Consider the following 20,597-nt stretch of genomic DNA (forward strand, 5'->3'; position numbering starts at 1 on the left):
GAGGAGTAAAGGAAAGAGGAGTATGACGTTCAGGTTTCTATCACAAGCGGATGTATGGCTTGGATGTTTAGGGGATAGTGTGCACATTAACTAAGCGAAGAAACTGAAGAGGAAGAGTAAATTTAGGACAACTGTTGTAGAGTTCAGTGTGAGACATGCTGAGTTCAAAATGCTTATGGTTGATCCAAGCGAAAAAGAATGGTGGTAAGCACCTGAGTTTATGAATCTGGAAGCTGAGAAAAAAGGTCTAGATTAAATGGACATGTCTGACATTTAAATCGAAGTTGTCTGCAGCTAAAACGACTGAATCCACCAGAATGTAACTTCCTTCACGGCAGAGACTTTTGTCATTTTGCTTGCCATATGCGCCTAAAATTATGTCTGCCCATGTGAGTATATGGTCAAAACATATTTAATGAATGGATACCAGGGGAAAGTGAGTAGCGTGAGAGGAGTGAACCTTATGGAATAGTTTTTTAAGAAATTCACTGGGAAATCACTATTTCTAACATTTTCTAAGACAAATTTTCAAAAACAAAAAAGTAATATACAAATTACCTTTTGGAAGAAAAAATAACTTGCTAGCAAACTGGGGACTGCTCTATAATCTACTCCTGAGACCATTAATTGTACAGTCTCCCATGAGCATGCTCACTATAAATCTGAGGCCTAAATTTCTATTCAGCTAATACTCCTTTTGAATATTTTAGAACATGTGAAGTTCTTTTTGCATTAAAAATAATCATCTACTTCCAAGTAAGCAGAAATGACAGAAAATGATAGATATTTTGGGTTTCTGCTTTGTGCAGATTAGCATAAAAGTTCCACCTCTGGACAGAAATATGGCTTTCTGATATCAAGATCTCCAAGACTAAGAGATTACAACTGGGTTTGTAACCATAGCAAAACCATTTCTAGAAAATATACATATTTTTGTGGTCCACATCAAAAAAAGTAGCAATTTCTGGGAACACTGGAGAGCCATTAAGATTTTAATAAAATTACTAGGCCAAGCAATTTTCAGTAAATTGCACCTGAGGTAAAAATGTGAGAATGCCAAAGCCTTTATTTGTAAAACTAAGAACCCAAGAGAACTGACAAACACCATAGCACTGCTTCTAATAGTTACTGATGCCTTCAGTAGCACAGACATTATTCTCAAAAGTTCCTTTATGGGGCCGGCCTGGTGGCGCAGCAGTTAAGTGCACACGTTCCGCTTCAGTAGCCCAGGGTTCACTGGTTCAGATCCTGGGTGTGGATATGGCACTGCTGGGCAAGTCATGTGTGGTAGGTGTCCCACAAATAAAGTAGAGGAAGATGGGCACGGATGTTAGCTCAGGGTCAGTCTTCCTCGACAAAAAGAGGAGGATTGGCGGCAGGTGTTAGCTCAGGGCTAATCTTCTTCCCCCCCCACCCCCCCCACCCCCCCGCCCAAAAGAAAAAGTTCCTTTAAAAAGCAGAGGAAAGGTCAAGAAAAACGGCATGGTGGGAAAGAAATAATTTTAAAGAACTTTTAGTACATACATCTGAAGGTATTCATCCTCTAAGAGATGCTCACCCATGTCTGCCTCTAAATTGTACCTAATCCACCAGTCTCAGCCTCACTTAGGTTAAGAGTTCTCCATGAGGCCAAGTTGGCTCTACCAAGCTGTAAGTGCAAGGGCAGAGTTATCATGGTATATATCCTTTCAGCTATGTCAGAGTCTCTTGTATAAGGTTTGCATACAAAGGATGCTCTCAGTAAATGTTTGCTGAATGTGCAAATATGGGGAGAATGAATTAATTAGGCCACTTGAAAAGGAAATAATATTAAACTGTTTTCTAAAGTCAAAATATTTTAGACAGAGGGCATCTAGGACAACAATTTTACAGTGCAAAGACATGCTATTCATGCTTTGATACTAAAAGTAGTTTGTACTTTTATAGTAAAAAAGTAGAGCCCCTCACAAATACTTGCATGGAAAAGAGCGCTCAGTCAATTCCACCTCACTCCCACCCACTTTCCTCTCTGTCTCTGCTGCTTGTCTGGTCTCTTTCAGATTATCTCTGAAAAATGGCAGGCTGCAGTTTCCCTGGACCGTTTTTCTTGACTGCACTAGCAATTTTACTATCCCTATAGGATAGAACACTGGGAACACGGACTGTTGAAAGATTCCATGAGAGAACAGCAGACGCCATGCACCAGAAGGGTAGTGATTTCTTGGAATAAATTTTTGCCTGATGTGTATATGTGCTGATCAGTATCTCATTTTACATTCAGACCCCCAGAGAGGGAAAAGAAAGGTCATAGTGTACTGGCTTTTTTGTTTTTCTGTAAGCAATTAACGTTGGAATGCAACAAGAGTATGTGTAATCACAAAGCCATCAATTGGAAAAATAACTATTATGCCAATCTTCGATCATTCAACTTTAATTACTAAGCACCTTCTGCTATGTGCCAGACAATGTGTTACAAACATTATGGTGGAGAAAATGTATATGGTACTTTCCTTCAGGAGACCATGGAATCTAGGAGAAGGGGCAGAAATTAAAGAAGGACAAAGAAAAGAAAAATTTATAACTATAATTGTATATTTTAATTTTAGTATAAAATAAAAAACGTGGGTGGCAAAAGAGAAAGAAGCAAAGACAGAACCTGTGGCGAGCAATATGGTCAGGAAAAGCCTCTCCGAGCAGATGACATTTTAGCTCAGGCCTAAAGGACTACAAGAAGCCCAACATGCAAGGAGCAGAGGCAGGACCACTTCATGTGGGCAGAACAGCATGTCTAGGAATACCCAAGGTGGGAAAGAACTTGACACGTTGGAGGAAATGAAGGAAAGTCAGAGGGGCAGGAGCCAGTGAGCAAGAGAAGGTAACATGAGGTGACTGAAGCAAGAGAGAGTTGAAAAACTGAGCACTAGCGCTCCCAAGATTCTGAATTTTAATTTGAATACACTGAGAAGCCATTGAGAGCATTTACATCTGGGAATAATATGATCAAATGCATACTTTTAAAAGCTCACACTGGGGGCTGGCCCCGTGGCCGAGTGGTTAAGTTCGCGCGCTCCGCTGCAGGCGGCCCAGTGCTTCGTTAGTTTGAATCCTGGGCGCGGACATGGCACTGCTCATCAGACCACGCTGAGGCAGCGTCCCACATGCCACAACTAGAAGGACCCACAACGAAGAATATACAACTATGGACTGGAGGGCTTTGGGGAGAAAAAGGAAAAAAATAAAATCTTTAAAAAAAAAAAAAAAAAGCTCACACTGGCTGCAGTATGGAGAACGGAAAGGGCTCAAGAAGGGAAATGGGAACCATGAGAAAGGTAACTCAGATTTTCAAGGCAGGGATAGCAGAGGGTTTTAAGGGCTTTACTTCCCTATATGCAACACAAGCCTGGGCCCCTTGTGTCACAGACTAACGTCCTCACAGAGCTTGACTTTAGGTGGCGAGAAGGATACATATAAAGCCAACTCTAAAACAAGGTACGAAATGAAAAAGGTTAAAAGCGAATTATAAATAGAGTGACTGTATATCCTAGTTTTCCAGGAAGTCTTGATTTATGCTTACTGTTCCCAGGCAATTATTAATAGTGTCCCCTTTCACTCTCAGAAATGTCCTACATTAGGTGATAAATTCTGAGGTCACCCTAGTTACAAACAAAGGATCATGAGAGTTCTGAAGAAAATGCAATTAATTCTGAGGGAAAAGATCATAAAAGCTTCAAGATTTGAACTAGTCATTGAAAGACAAATATGACTATTGAAGAAGGCCATTCCAAACAAAGGGAATAGCATAAGTAGAGGCATAGCAGTAGGGATAAGGCACGGGGCTGGGTTCTGCAAGTAATGGCAACTGTAGTCTAGCTTGATGTTAATGGAGAGCAGGGAGTAGGAGAGGTTGCTGGAAAGGTATGCTGGCGCAAACTTAGGACCTAAAATGTCCTATACTACAGGGCTTTGATTTTATTTGTTAGCTATAGAGGGTCACCGAAATTTTCTAACAAGAGAGTGCAAGAGCAATGAGTGAAACAATGCTGAGCTATGCTAAGAATCCAGATAAGATGATAAGTATAAATGTTGAGTAAAAAGGGCCAGTATGGTCAAGGGAGCAAAGAACCACATAACAAAGGCATTGTGTAACTTTGAGAGCAGATTTAAGTGGTTTCCCAGGCAATCCTGGCTGGGTCGAGAAGCAAGCAAGAGACATTGGCTGGAAAAAGGGAGCGAGATGAAAGCCAAAGAGCTAAAGGTCTAGCCTGAAGGCAAGCTCAAAGACAGAAAGGCAAGGAGAAGACTGGTGTCAGGTGTGAAGTGGAGGCAGAGAAGACTGGGTTTAGAATCACTGAGGAAACTTTTTTAACTCCATATCCTTCCCTTTCAATATATTGGTATCAGTTTGTCTCCTCACTATTACTTGGAGAAACAACGGGGCAGTCCACACATAACTGCCTAATGATTCCAATATTATCCCCTTTCACAGACAACTACACAGTCATACCCCCTCAAGGCCTCAACCTATCCTCCTTGCTGCCATATTCATTTGAGAAATACAGATTTAGAGTTTTAATACAGGGAAGTAGCAGAAACATGGTGATAAATTTTTCAAGTGGGTTGCTTAAGTTTCAAAAAAGTACCATTCACCCTTTCAGCGACGCATGCTGGGTCCATTACCCAGCTTTATACAGTCATACACCGCATAATGACATTTCAGTCAACAACAGACCACATACACAATGGTGGTCCCATAAGATGAGCACCATTTAGCCTAGGTGTGTAGTGGGCTATACCATCTAAGTCCATGTAGGTACACTCTATGATGTCTGCACAATGACAAAATCACCTAACAACACATTTCTCAGAATGTATCCCCATGGTTAAGTAACAGATGACTGTAATTCACCTGAGGGGCAGGGCTTTTCCCGTCATCCTGATCATTTTGGAGGGAAATTTCATGATAGTACTTTTTCAAAATCAAAAGTCATTATTAATAAGTCTTATTCATACAGTGTGATAATTTCATTAGCAACTATTCAGCAGATCATTTTGCACTCATCTCCAGGGGAACAGCATCTCTGGTCTCATAGCAATGCATTAAAAATGAATGCGTCCTACTGTTGACACACTTCAGGCAACTGTTAAATCATAAGTGTAGGTTTTGCTACCTAAAACAAAATTTTTCTGAAGGTTTTTATTCTGTTTTGTTTTAGAAAGGAAAATATTCCCTTTTGAACTTGTGGAAGTTCAAACCAGAAATTTAAGTATAATATTTTATTAAACTGAAGCTTTCCTGGTAATGAAGAAAACAGTTAATGGTCGTTAGCCCTCACTGATACACAGGCAATATTGTCAGATTTCACTCACACCTGACCCCAGATACCGCCACCAAATAGCACCAATTTCTGTAATACAGAGCATTCATAAACTTATAAACCTTAAGAACTTAACACCATTGTGGTGTTCAGGGAAGAAAGAAGTAAGTAGAACCTAAAAGAAAGAATAATGAAAACCTCCAGATATCATATGTATAAAAAGCTGTTATTTTTGAGGGAACTGATAGTTTTAACGAGAAAAAAATACAACATAATTATTGTACCAAGACTACATTCTGGTAAACCACCAAAAAGCAGCCATTTTGAAAACATTATTTTTTGTAATATGATGTCTATAACATTTGGTAGAAACATTTCTTTTTTGCCAATAATATTTTGGAAAATAATTCAAATAGTAAATGTAGAGAACAAGAATATGGTCCTAATATTGGTAAAATTATTTTCACATAAGATGTGCTTTAAAAATGTTAAGATTTGCCACAAGTTTGGCAAACAACATAATGTTCCCTTTCCCTTTCTTTTTTTCTGCATTCTCTCTCCAAATCCCCCCGGTACATAGTTGTATATCTTAGTTGCACGTCCTTCTAACTGTGTCATGTGGGACGCCGCCTCAACATGGCCTGATGAGCAGTGCCATGTCTGCGCCCAGGATCCAAACTGGCAAAACCCTGGGCCGCCGCAGCGGAGCATACAGACTTAACCGCTCGGCTATGGGGCTGGCCCCTTTCCCTTTTCTAAAAATAAAAAATGAGTACAATTCAGTTTATTTAAAAGTATGACCCTTACAGCACCGGCATTAGAGTCACCTAAGGAACTTCATGCCATACTTTGACCCCCACCCAAGGGACTCTAACTCCACAAGTCAGAAGTAATACCTGGGAATCTGCTTGTTAACAAAAGACCCACAGTTGTTGTGACATAGGTGGTCTGAAGACCAATCTCTGAGAAACATTATTCTGCATGTTCCCTATCCAGAAAATGCAGCTTATTGCTTCTCAGTCTAATTATAGCCAACGTCAGCCACTCAGAACCATCACTGGCAATTAGGACCTGTCCAGCTTCGTACATGATTTCAAGGTATATGACACAAGTGTTTCCTGAGCAAATGCAGGTGCAAACAGTGATCACAGACTGACTGGATACAATAGCATCACTGTTGGCAGACACGGAGAAGTAGGAGCTTCTGCAGAGCTGTGATCAATGAATGCAGGGAGTGTTTCAGCAGGCCACAGGGCAGAGCTCATCAGGCCTCCTGAAAGACAGCAGGCAGGCCCTGACAAGACTTGCCCATATTTGTGAGCCATTTTGGTTTCCACTCCTGTGTGTGTGTTTGTGAGCACCAGTATTAGGACGTACACCCAGGTGTGAAAGGATCCAGAGCTCCTGAAAGAACTTTGATATAACTGCCTGGCATAAAATCGTCAACACTGGTATCAAAGGGAAATGCTAGAATTCATTTAGAGTACCAAAACAGGTTCTTCTAAATATCATTAGGACCCCGTAGTAGTTCAAATGCATTAAAACAGTTGGGTTCCTGTAGCAAAGTAGGTCTGTTGGGACTGAGGGTTAAGTATAGCAAGGAGTTGTATTGTCAAGGTCCCCTCAGCCTGAGCCTCAGGGACTGTCTAAAAGCAAATATCAGTTTTACTCAAAAGAAGCAAATAATTCAGTATGATTTTGTCTCAAATGGTATTCACTGAAATGTTTTAGGGAAAGCTACAAAGAATGCAGTAATATTGCATCTATCTTCATATTTAATTAAAAAGCACTTCCAAAGAGAGAGGTCATTCTTTGTTCAACACAAGATTTCTTTGTGCAAAGCTATTTTGAAAATGGGTAATACAACAACTCGACATATAAATACTTATAAAAGCTACCATTTCAGAAATTCTACTGATGTGTTAGCTGACAACTCAGAAGATGAGGTACAAGTGATAATCTCGCAGCTGGACGCAGCCAAAAGAGAATCAAGAACATCATCCAACGGCAAAGTCCAATGAAATCCACACTATTGCTCTTCCTTGATGTTGCATTGTGCCTAGAGGTCCCAATTGCTTTCAACCGAATTGCATCACAGGAAAAGGTTAATAGGAAGAAAAGTTAAATGCAAGAACTTGAAAACAATACCTCACAGTTCAAGAGATTAGATAATCATTTTCTCCTGTACAGTAAGTGTATGAACAGCAGAGGAAGGAAAAGAAAAATGATGTCCTACAAAAAACTAATGGAGAATACTACAAGATGTTAGCAGATTTAAAATAAGAACCTTACACAGTCGTACACATTTAAAGAGAGTCACATAAAGGTGAGCCATGGGCAGATGGCTTCATTTCCAGCCCAATGAGTGCACACTGGGCTCTCTGGGCAGGATGAGACATTCAGCACTGCCTGTGTGCACATACTGAATCTTCAAATGCATCTCTGGGTTTTCCTCCCCAGAAAAAGAATTACAAATTGGGCACTAAGACATCCAACATATATCAAGTAACATTTACCACATAAAGTTGCCTGTGCCTGCCTTGAAGCCCACCCACAATTTCATTTTCAATTAGCAGCTCCTCGAAAGGCAGTAATGAAAGCAGTTGCTAAAGAGCATTCAGATGTCACTGAAAGACTGCAAACCCAAACTGTAAATAGCACATTGTGAGTTGCCTGTCACCACCATCAACTCCCACAGGAATCTCGCAACACGTGGCTATCACAACCGTCTGCTCAGTCCTCCCACTCATTACCTGTCATGTACAGACTTGTGTGGGTATGGGATTGCTGTGAGAAGAGATTAGAATGCAGAACACACAGAGGCTTATTTCATGTTCTGTAGTTAACTAAGATCTGGCCACAGGCAAATAACATTGTATCATCAGAAGAGCAAAAAAGGTAAAATTAAACTAACACAGAAACGCAGTTTTAAATAAAGAAAGGAAGTTCTGTCTACCCTCGTCAACTATCAAAAGCGTAGTGGCTAAATCATGTAAAGAGAAAAACATGTCACCTTGCCCTTCAATCACCACTACTGTAGGAATTTACGGTGAAGAGTTGAGAATCATTTCAGTCACATTGTTCTTATTCCTATGACAACATATGGGATTTAAATGGCTGTTCGTAGAGTTCCACACACACACGCACATAACAAATTCTCACTTTGGGATTTAGTGAATGTCACTGTTTTCTAGAACAATTTCTATAGGTCTCAGAATCGCTCGAGTTACTGCCCATTGTTTTACTTGCAGTTCCTTATCCAATTCAGCCACTTTCTCTCTGTAGGCTTTATTTTATGAGGTGGTAGTCAATATGCTGTCCTTTTTTAGTCAATTTTTACTAAATTTTAATTAAAAATTATATATGTCAATTGGGATAAAATTTCATTAGTGGCCACATCACTCCAAATTTCTCTCTCACGGAAGTCAAGTGATGTTTGTGCTCACTCTTACCAACATTCAGAGCTGATGGAATATATCCCAGACAATAATGTAAGGAGTCAGGAGACATATGATCAAAAATTCTAGAACTCAAAAAATCAACTGTCATTGCTTCCAAATGCCTAAGTTAAAAAAAACAAAACCTTCATATAACCTGCTATTATATTTTTCCCAGGTTTCCCAATAACAAACAAATGCCTCTAATATAACAGACAACTAATTCTGAACAGAGACAAGCCTGAACTGGGGGCTCCTTAATAACCAGATATTAAAAACTGGCATCTTATCTTTATTTCATGTCAATCAAGATTCCAAGAGTGATTATAAACCAATCTTTTCCCCCTCCCAACCTTTCCTTATATGTTTTTATTCTTATTTCTATAGTTTGGGCAAAGGGAAAAAAGTAGCATGCAACTTATCATCAGGAGGAAAAATAAAGAATTTTAATATCTCAGTTTGTAACCTTCACATGACTACACAATCTTTAAAAAGCAAATGAAATCCCAATTAACAGACTAACTTGAAATTCTGAAGTATAAAGTAAAAATGATTTAACTGGGGGCCGGCCCAATGATGCAGTGGTTAAGTTCATATGTTCCGCTTGGGCGGCCCGGGGTTCATGGGTTCGGATCCCAGGTGCTGGCCTACGCACCACTTGTCAAGCCATGCTGTGGCAGGCATCCCACACATGAAGTAGAGGAAGACAGGCATGGATGTTAGCTCAGGGCCAGTCTTCCTCAGCAAAAAAGAGGAAAATTGGCAGCAGAGGTTAGCTCAGGGCTAATCTTCCTCAAAAAAAAAAAAGATTTAACTGCAGCTCACATTTCCTGATACTAGCTCAAATTACCTTCAGTCACTTAGCCATTATAACAAATGTATTTACGAAAGAGCACATAGCAATGTCCATATGTCTTTTCATTACTAAAGTATAATCCTTAATTATATTAGTGTTTCAAATGCTCTGATTTCCAGAAACCTGTAGGCTCTAGAGTCAAGCTGGATAAATACCTGTGTGATTTCAGCCTGGATTTCCACCCAAAACTAATTAGCAGGTCTTCAGAAATGTGACTTGAACTGGATCTCTTTAATCAAAGTATTCCATTATAAACTCTCTTTTGCAAGTCAATTTCTACTAGTAACAAATGTCACAGAGAAATTCTCAGACAATCTGAGTCAGTTCCAATAAAATAAAAGATCCACCTCTGGGAGTAAACTCTCCATCAGGATGGGTGGAAACATAGTTGGTGGCTTAGTTACCTAGGTCCTTCTCTATCAACATAACCACTTACTCCAAGTGAGGCCAACATGCAATGCCAATACAAAAGCAGACATAACCATCATGCACAGCTCAGCAATAGCTCTAATTTTAAAGACTTTGCACTGGGATCAATGCCTCTTCTTCCTGGAAATCAGTATACATTTTTAGTATCCACAATTTACAACTTTGCTATCTACCACGTCAGCTACAAATCCTCTACCAAGTTTGATTCCATCATACTTTCCGTTCCTTACAAGCGATACCTATCCAGATCAACTTGTATCAAGATTTTTCAACCACATAAGGCATTCCCACATAAGCCATTCTCACCAACAAGGTTAGAGTCTACCTGCTGGGTTCCTGACATATTCCCAAGTTCCTTTATTTTCCTCTCTAAAAAGGTACCCTATGGCTAGAAGCAATTTCAATACATTGCCTCTTTCTCTGGGAAATTCTGCCCTTAGCTGAATGGGTTTTTTTGGTATCTAAATACAGTTGGGAGGGAGACTCTGGGATGTATTTTGATGATCTGTCCTGGTGTCTGTTAGTTACAAGAGTTCACATAACAAAAATTACCCTAGTTCACTGAAGCCTATTTCCCCTGGTTCAGTTCATACCGGAGAGAGAAAGCATGGACTAATGGACTAAATGGAGATAGATCCATTCAGAGCCAAATCTGAGAGTTCTCTGAACTCTTATCAACTTTTCCTCATTGTTTTTCTATTTTTAAACTCCTTTGCTTTCTCGATGTTTTAAACTACAAAGTACTAAAATTTTAAAGCATTCCCTATGATCTAGAAGTTAGACATACTGAAAGTAAACTAAACTCAAGGCCCTAGGAAGAGTTAAGTTTTCCCAAAATGCTTCTGAGGAAGTTCTAACTTGGCTAGAAGGTTTGGCAACATCTGACTTCATTCTGTTCTTCAGTGATTTTATTGAGACTTAAGTCTCCCAATCAGAGAATAAAGCTCCTTATGGCGAAGACCTGTGCAAACCTGTTTTGATTTTCCCACTCCCAAGCCTAAGTGGGGGGAAAAAACCCTACCATATCCTTAAGAGTCGGAGCTAAAACTTTTTTATATAGTGTCTGAGTGCCCACATCATGGGAAAATAGTTTAGTGTAGGACAAATATAAGCCTAGAGGGGTCAGAAAGACATGCACTCTTTTGTCGAAGAGTCATTTATAACTGTTCATTCATTTTTTTAAAACCCCTTTGGAAATTAAAGAGTGTTCAAATTTGCCATAATAAAATGCAACAATTTTACAAGACAGTTGCCAGCTCAGCATCTTCTAAATCAGTATGTATTTATACTTGAAAATATACTCCAACAAGTAAGTTCTATTGGAGTGCTTACGTGCCAGCAAAAACGCTTTCTTTTAACAGTATGGAAAAGCATCACAAGAACTGAGGTTTTATAATCAGGCAAGAGAAGGAAGGAGTGATTTGGTTTTAGAACTACACATTTCTCTTATACAAGTATATAATTGCACTCTCACAGTAAAAAGATTAGTTGCCTTCAACAGATTCTCAGGGAAAAAAATCCTATTATTTCCTCTCCACTAAGGAGTAACGTCTTTCCATAATTACAGGAAAGCTATGCATTAAGTTGCCTGCTCAGGAAGTCCCATTTCCTAATAAGATGCAAACCTCACACACTCTCACCAAGTCAAAAGTAAAGACTAAATTCTCGCCTCCTACTGGCCTCTTTCATCTGTAGTTCTTCTAATTATAACTCTCTCAATAAGAGGCACTAAATAACAATCCATTAATTTAGAAATTCTCCTCAAGGCCCACTCTCATCTGAAGGTTCCCTCCCAGCTAACAGGGTCAGATTCAATTACTTTATCTGATAAGAGGCAAAGGCAGAAAAAAAGTGATTGTGATGTGTACAGGCATCTAGCATGATAGAAGAGCAATCTCCAATATTCTCAGCATAAGTTTTTGAACATCTACCGTGGCCATTAAACATTTGTGAGTCACCTTTTATCACTGATCACACAACAGACAGCACCTGTCTGGGCTGACACACAACTAGCCATGCCTTTGCCTCCCGCTAGGAATGCATCTCACTCATCTCCTGTAAATGTCTTTGCAGAACCAATCAGGTACAGACTCCAAAACTAAATTACCTTCAGACCTACTATGGTCTTCTTTTAGCAGTAGGGACCTCAACATCATTATATATCTCTGTTATTCATAAATTTAAAGAATCATGGAACTCAGAGGGAGGAGCCTGAGACGTCTTCTAGCCAAAACCTCTCATTTTACAGATGGGCAACAAAAGACAGTGATTTCTTCAAGGTTTCATACTAGCACATGTGATTCGAGGAATACTACAAATGAAAAATATTAAAGCTTTATCTCAATTATCAACTTCTGCTTCCCTTCCTGCTAGAAAAATAACACTTGATTTGGGTAATATATTTTGGCATCAACATTGAAGATAAGAAAACGCCAAAGATATGACTCATTCTTTCCTTCTCCAAGATTCATAAAGAGTGAGTCAAAACAATTGCTTTTCAAATATTTTACCTAAAACAAGGATAGCTTTGATTTCAAATGCCATTAGTACCAGAAGGTTGACCATTAGGACCAAAAGCTACTCAAATTCAAGACATACCACTCCCAGCCTTCTTTTATGATCATAAACTCTTTCATCAGCGGACAAAGTAAAAAGAAGGATTTTGAGGATAGAAAATAGAAAAGTCAGATCAGGTCTGGGAGAGAGAGTCAAGGATAAGGGAGCACAGCTTAGTGTAGGCTCAGAATTAAATTGGTTTCTTGCCTGAAAGGGTAAGAAGCCTTGCTCCTACCCCAATGGGAGCGAGGGCCTGGGGGAGAGATGGTGGTTACACTGCAGTCTCTCTCCACTGAGAATAATTACTTTTCTCACATATCTCACATGAAGAGGCACGAGCTGGCAGTCACAAATACCAGAGGAACATCAAGAACCTAGCCTGTCCCCCCTCACTCTACTATCTGTCCAAAAAATATTTAAAAGATCTTCATCCAAATGTGGTTGCTTTCAAACTTTCGAGCTCTTTCTCTGCTCTCTGAACTTGGTAGTTTATTCTGTTTCTCTTTATGTCTTAATAAGTCATTTGTATGACCAAAATCATTCTCTCTGACCATATTACTCACACAGTTTTAAAAAATACTTGTAGACCCCCCTGCATCCTATGATCTGGAGTTGTCTTTCTCTTCGTGCTCAATCTTTATCTCAAACAAGGGAAGCAGAACATACAGGGAAAACAGAGCAAGCCAGAGGCACCTGGGTCTAAACCCTGCCTCTGTCCCTCAGGAGTAAGTGGCCCGAGACAAGTCACTTTATTTCTTTGAGCCCCATTTTCCCCATCTGTAAAGTAACATAATATTACCTGTTAGCCAGGCTGTTGTGAGAATGACAGATCATACTACACAAACTCTCTCACTGAATGACTGTAATGTGGTACATATTAGATAAATCTTAATAATTACTGTTATAATTCTAATCTGGCATTTCACTTCAGGATACATATGTACCTTCAGAAAAACTACTCTGTGTGTCAGGTTTGGGGACAATTCCCTGAGATCCTTCTGAGTTCTTGTGAAATTCATCACTGTAGATGTTTTCTCAGCCGTATATCCTTCATTACCCATCAGGTTGAACTCTGACACCAAACCACCCGCTAGATCTTATTGAGGTTTTTGGTCTTCTCAATCTTTTAACTAAAAATCATCACCAAAAATACTTCTGATGCTTTATAAGAATGATTCCCAAACCGGCCTGACCATTACCAAATAGGAAATTTCTAAGACTACAAATTTCTGGGGCCCGCCCTGTGGCAGAGTGGTTAAGTTCCCGCGCTCCGCTTCAGCAGCCCAGGGTTTCGCTGGTTCGGATCCTGGGTGCAGACATAGCACTGCTCATCAGGCCATGCTGAGGTGGTGTCCCACATGCCACAACTAGAAGGATCCACAACTAAAATATACAACTATGTACTGGGGGGATTTGGGGAAAAATGCAGAAAAAAAAAAATATATATATATAAGACTACAAATTTCTGTGCCTTGCTCTCTAGAGATTCTGATTTATTAGGTCGTGGGGAGGGGCCAGGAATTTGTATTTAATCAGGATCATGATATGATTCTAATTATCTGTGAGGTTTTGGAACCACTGTTTTGTATGATTCCAGATCTTCCCTCTCTGCAGAGAAACATCTGCAAACTAGAAATTACCTGTTCAGCTTCTAATTAGCAGCACCTGCTCTGTGAACCACACTCCCTTCCTCTGCTTCCTTCAAGGATAGTCAATACCACCCAGTGGTCCCACCAAAAACAAACAAAACACACCCAGGACACAGGTAACTCAGCAAGCACGAAAGCCTCTGGATTTGTGCAGAAAAATTGCTATAAACAGCTTTGTTTCTCATTATTAATATATCTCATGTGGGGATTTCCACAGGCAGAAAGGCTCCCAAAATGCCAAGAGCTATATTTTCTTGTGGATCATTGAAACCTAATTATTAACAAACCAGTAAGCCCCACTACCAGATTTTCATACAATCAGCAGATCACAAAGACAGTCTTGAATTATGGGCTATGGGGAACAACTAAAGAACCAAAAGGCAAATTCATTTCTTCACCACTGCTCTCCCACATGCCACAATATTTGAGCTTCCTTGGAAAATATAAATCTTACGCAAGGCACTGCTTGCACACAGATCACCATTTTTAGCACCTCAGAACCTTAAGATGTACACTGTATGTGATCAAATCTGCCTGTTCCATTTGTCTTAATCATGAGGATCTTTCCCCTACAAGCCAGTCTACCTTGACTATCATCAAGACTTCAGTCAGTCTGCCCTAATCACAAGTAGCACCAGCATTGAGCTTTGTTCCGCAGAGCACACCTGACTAAAATGGTACCGTGCTGGAGTTTCAAATCATAGTAAAAACACAAAGCTTGGTTAGGTATACTCTGTGAGAAGCAAGCACACAGCTCTGCGGGACAGCCCTCCAGCATCCCACCAACGATCGCTTCTCCACCTGTTAGGAAGAGCCACAGAGGAACAGGCACCGGAGAAAGGGATCCTGCAGCCATAGCAGAGAACACAGCCAAGCTCCCTCACCTGTCGGAGACCCTTCGGCATCTTCTTCCTCTTCCCAAGGTGCTGGCAGAGGTTGCGGTCATTTTCCCGGTCTGAACTGTAGTGGTGCGGGTGGCTGAGTCTGCTCTTCTTGGAGTGAAAGGACAAACCGTTGGTAAGTGCTTCTCGTTTCTTCTTGGTCAGAGGGGTCTGGTGTTTCTCCACACGTTCCTGAGGCTTAAGTGCTACATCTTTCTGTAGAAAAAAAGAGAAGGAAAGGGAAATGGTGGTTACATATGTATCTAGGGTCACACCCAAAATATACGCTAAATGGGGTTACTAGAAGGGGAGGAGGGGAAGGCAGGAAAGTGAGATACAAGAATACCTAAAACTAAGAAACAGGGCTCTCAATTTTTCTGAATTCCTAATGCCACCACAAATATGTCCTTTCTATCCCTGTTGGGTAGAAAACTCAACAAAACACAAAGCATCTGTCCTTTAAAAGTGATTTCTCTGATGCCTGGGATAGTGGCTTTCCATTTGACTCTGAGCTGGGTCCAGCACACAATATTCCCCGAGGAGGCTAAACACAGTCACTTCCCAAGACGGTGTATCAATTATGTTTCGGAAAAAGAGTGCTAAGTGCATGCACAATTCAGAAAAAGCAGCGCAAGACTGAACATCCAGGACGTGAGCCAACAAGAACGAAACTGTCGATTCATATGATTAAAATGTTTGCTTCATGCATTATATTCCTACCACAACTTCCTCTGAGCATCCTTAATTCCCAACTTCTTTGAAAAATCTAAGAACAATATTATCACCAAGATCAACAGCAACTTTTCATTTATTCCTGTGTGTGTTTGGGGGTGGGGAGAAGGGTAGGAGAAAAGAAGTGGATATTCTGGAATAGGGAACAGCATCTGCAGAAACTACAGGCGAGCATTTCAGTCCACATAACAGAGTTGAGTTCTGTGCCTGTAGACAGCTCAGGACATACTGAGATACCAGAAGACCTGGGTTTGAGCCCTGACACTGACGGTATTCATTACGAGACTGGGGGTAAGTCACTGCCACCCTAGCCCATGTGCAAAGTGGGCTCAGACATGACCTGATGCAGTAAGTATGAATGCCCTGTACATCCTGAGAAATGCTGTACACATTAAGCACTAAAATTAAAATGAACTGGCACTCAATCATCTGTAAATGAGCGGCTATGATACACTTTACACTGAAAATGCTCCTTCATGAAGCCTCACCCTCACACAATCTCCTAGTTTCTGTGGTCCTAAATGCACATTTAAAAGTAAAACAGAACCAAACCAAAAATTTCCCTTTACTTATTTCTCCTTCTCAAAATACCACTCTCTCTGTCCTCTCCTTCATAGCCAATATCCCAGCACTCCCATTTGACCCACACGGTGCTCCTTGATGTCTTTCCCCAAATAAGCCATGGCCATTAGTTTGGGACCCTGGATCTTTACATCTGCTTTGTCTTTGCCCCCAAAGCCCTCTTTTCCACATCCCTCCCTTTCCTTTCTAGTTCAAGGACTCTTAGCAGTGCTGTCGACTCAGGGAGACCTTTCTGTAATGTAAAGCACAGTTCTCAGGCCCTCACTCCTTCAACAAATATTTTTTGTGCACACAGTATATGCCAAGTACAAATTCAGCACTGTCCTATAGGTGCTAGGAAAACAATCATGTGGGAAAAAATCCCCACCTCACGGAGCTTAGAATTTAGGGGACAATTACTAATCAAATCACACAAATACATGATTGCCAACTTAAATAACTGCTCTTAAAGGAAAGGTAAAGGGTGCTAAAACTGGAGGAAATGGTCCAACCAGAGGAGGGCATTGTGGCTGAGGAGAGGACTGCCATTTGACCTAGATCTGAAAGTCTGAACAGACAGAACAGCTTGTGCAAAGGCCCTGAGGCAGCTGGTAGCATGACCTTTTGAAAGAATGAGGATAGGTAGTAAGTATCATTCATCTCAGTAACCCCAGGGTTTCACATACAGAGACAGGCAAATAGTAAGTGGTCAGTATATGCCTGCTAGATAAATAAATAAATGAGACAACTAGTTGAAGTATCCAAATCTATAAACCACAATAGTGATCTAATGATATCCCAAGCTGCCTCTAACACAGAGTGAATGAAGCAAGCTAGAAAGGCTGACAGAAGCAGGAAACCAATGAATCTAGCAGGCGCTGCTGGCACACCAGAAGGATCACAGCAAAAAGCAAGAAGCTCCAAAAAAGGGGAAAGCCCTTATCCTTGGAGCCAGAAGATATCAAAGATAACAATCTGATAAGGCAAATGAGTGGCTTCTGGTCTAACTCCTAGCTGCTATCCCTGAAGATGACTTACCCTCCGCCAGTGTAGATGCAGCTCTCCTGAGACAAGGAGGATGTGGTGAGAAGTATTTAGGGGACAAGCTGAGATGGAAGCAAGTGGACAGGACCATTGATTCCACGGTCTCAGAACCTGGTACACTATGCCTAGTACATGGTAAATGTTCAATAAATGTCTGCTATATTTATTCCTTTGTCTGGTAAGAAGACCAGAGTCAGCTGTGTCAGACATCTGCTCAGCTCACACTATTCTGTGTTGAGCCTCACATGTAAGTAAGATGGTCAGCTATCATGAAAAGACACTCAGGAATAAAGCCAATGCTAGCAGAAGCAGCCAGGTGAGTTCTATCATGGACTGCTTCTATAAAATATGATTAAATTGTACCACTTCAAAGGGTAATATATAAACTCCCCACAGGGTAAAAATAACTCCTTTCTTTGCCACAGACCCACCTATTACCCTGCATCATATGCATGTAGAGTATCAAATTAAAAAACAAATGATATTTAATAATGTATCAGCTGTGCTTTTAAAAAAATTACACCGTTCTCTTTGGAGACCAAATCTTTCTCATACTGGAGGTGCTCCAAAGAATATTGAAAATTATGTGCAATTCCATACAAATGTGAATTAATATTTATGAGAGTATGGTATAATTTTTTTCCAAATCCACTTTATTTTCATGTAGCATATTAATCAAGATATTCTCACTGCACCGCAGAATAGCTACACAGAGCAAATGGACCCCATGCCGTGACATTAGCTTGTAAGAGACCTGCCGAAGTCTTAGTAGCAGCAGTATAATCGCCTTAGCGCCAATTAATATCGAGATTTTTCAACTCTGGAGGGTGTGTTGGGGGAAGAGGAGAAGAAAGAGAGGATCAAAGTGTGTGCAAAGGTGGTTGTTTAAGAGGTAAGAAGAAATGAAGAGTCTTTAAAAAGTTTTTATTATGTAAGAGGTTTATATTTTCAAAGACTAGAGATTATCTTTATTCTTTCAAAGATGTAGTTTTATTTATAAATTACTGTACAGATGCTTTGGCACAATTCCTGAATAAACCAGGCTGCTGTTTGTTCATTCCCTCTATAAACATTTACTGACTGCTTACTATGTATTAAGTAAAATAATTATTTAACTTCTCAGTGATTGTCTTGAGGAAAAAAATGACAAACACTGTGCACTATAAGCAATGAGAATCAAAGACAAATCAATTGATCATAAACTACTTACCTTATAACATTCTAAAAAGTTGTTCACACAACTGTATGCATGTGTATGTGTGTATATATCTATCCACCGACCCACCACCAACAAACTATTAGCAATTAACTTAAGAATTTCCTTAAAGAACTTTGGCAGTCTATAAAGTACTACTACAATACAAGGAAGAAAATTGTCCGATTCATAAAATAACTTTTTAGGATCAATGAATGACGATTTTCAAAGGCCTGCTGATTCATTCGTCTACCGTGATCTAGGCTAGTGATTCCCAAAGAAAAGTAATGTCCATCAGAATGATCTGCAGTGCTTTTTGAAAATAAGATGACTAGGCCCCATACTTGGCAAGGGAAGCAAGCATTTAGCAAAGAAGCATTGGGTGGGAAGAGCGGAGGAGGGGAGAAGAACAAGGAAGAGATCTAGAAAAAATGTTTTAAGGCAACCATTTGACAATCACAGAAGCAGCAAGCAAGCCAGACAGCCAACAACAGAAGGTTGGCAGTAAGGTAAAAAGATTTAGACATATTTGCTGGCAACAGAGGGGGTAAGTGCACAAGTCATGCACAATAGATGGGCATAGGTTTTGTGAACAGTTGAAATTACGTAATTTTTAGGTCACTGGTGATGGAGGGCAGGGTCACAGCAGCACATATGCTGAGAGGCTCAGAGACCAACTAACCAAAGCAATTTCCTCCAACACCCAGCCTTGTTCAAAATAGGTGATCTTGCTCTTGACTATCTCTTCTCCCAAATTACAATCTTCCAGCAAAGGCTTCCTCTGCCACTGCAGAATTTCAAAATGAGATGGTTCAGTGTTGTGCAAACTAAGGAAGAGCAACAAATTGCAAATGAAACACTGTGTAGGCTGCAGGGCTCCATTTGCTGATTATGGATGAAGTCAGAGACAATAGAAAATGAGGGCCCAATTTGCCTCCCTTGCCTGAAACAGGTTTTAGAAAGAGATTCTCCATCTGATATTTCCAAGCAAAATACTCTGAGGGCAGCCCACCACTACAAAGCATCTGTGGGATGTGTGTCTGCATGTGCACATATATGTGTGAAAGAGGGGTGCAATTTAAACAGAACCTCTTCTGTTACTTGTTCTTAGGGACTTGCAAAGAAAATAACAAAGAAGCCAAGAGAAAAATAAATAAAAAGTGCTTTGCCTGTCACCATCAAGACACTAATGACTGTGTACTGTCATTTTAGTTGTCAAGTCCTTGGCTGGTTTATTGTATTGCCTTTGTGCTTGTTTTTGAATGGTTTTACAAATACTGATTCCATCACTTCTCTGAAGTGCAAAAGAAGTGAATGGCTTTAGATGGATAAGAAGTGAAAAATTAAAAAAGAAACAAAACATAGCTTTTTTAAAACTTAACTCTATATGGATGTGTTCACACTGGTCCCCTCCTTCAGACTTTTGAACAGAAGGACTTATGAACAGACTTTCAGGACCTAAACTTTTTCGTAAGTAGAGAAGACTCTGTGGGAATTTACAAACAAAATAACCAATATGGCATTCAAAAAATAATCCCTCATGTTCATAGATTTTAAAAACAAAAATCAAAACACCTACTATGTGCCAGACACTTTGCCATCTGTTAGCAATATCCAAGAAGGAACCTCTGAACTCAGGCTGCTTAATAGGGGTGAGGAGGCAAATCAATGAGTATTAGACTAAAGTGGGTTAGGGAAGGAGCAACTAAGGTGTTCCCTACTTCTGTCTTTCATATTACATTAAAATTGCAGCCCTGTGATGGCATAAAGATAGAAAAACAGATTAATGCAACAGAATAGTGTCCAGAAATAGACCCACATGTATATGGACACCTGGTTTTCAGTAAAATTGTGAAACCAATTCTGTGAAGAAATAATAATCTTTTTAACAAATATTGAAAGAGCAAGTAAATATCTACATGCAAAAAACTGAATTTTGATCAATATCTCAACCTAATTAGAA

The 20,597-nt window shown here is 40.0% G+C and overlaps 1 protein-coding gene across 5 annotated transcripts in view; it reads right to left on the reverse strand.

The window, feature by feature from the left end:
• AUTS2 (activator of transcription and developmental regulator AUTS2) overlaps positions 1-20,597 on the reverse strand; it is a 1,146,910-nt gene that overhangs the window by 845,197 nt on the left and 281,116 nt on the right. For all 5 annotated transcript variants that reach the window (XM_046666258.1, XM_046666257.1, XM_046666259.1 and 2 more), the window contains exon 2: positions 15,106-15,318. In XM_046666258.1, coding sequence (XP_046522214.1) covers positions 15,106-15,318 — 213 coding nt within the window. The remainder of the gene's footprint in view (positions 1-15,105; positions 15,319-20,597) is intronic.

The sequence above is a fragment of the Equus quagga genome, chromosome 7, assembly GCF_021613505.1.
Source record: "Equus quagga isolate Etosha38 chromosome 7, UCLA_HA_Equagga_1.0, whole genome shotgun sequence".
In the NCBI taxonomy this organism is placed as follows: Eukaryota; Metazoa; Chordata; class Mammalia; order Perissodactyla; family Equidae; genus Equus; species Equus quagga.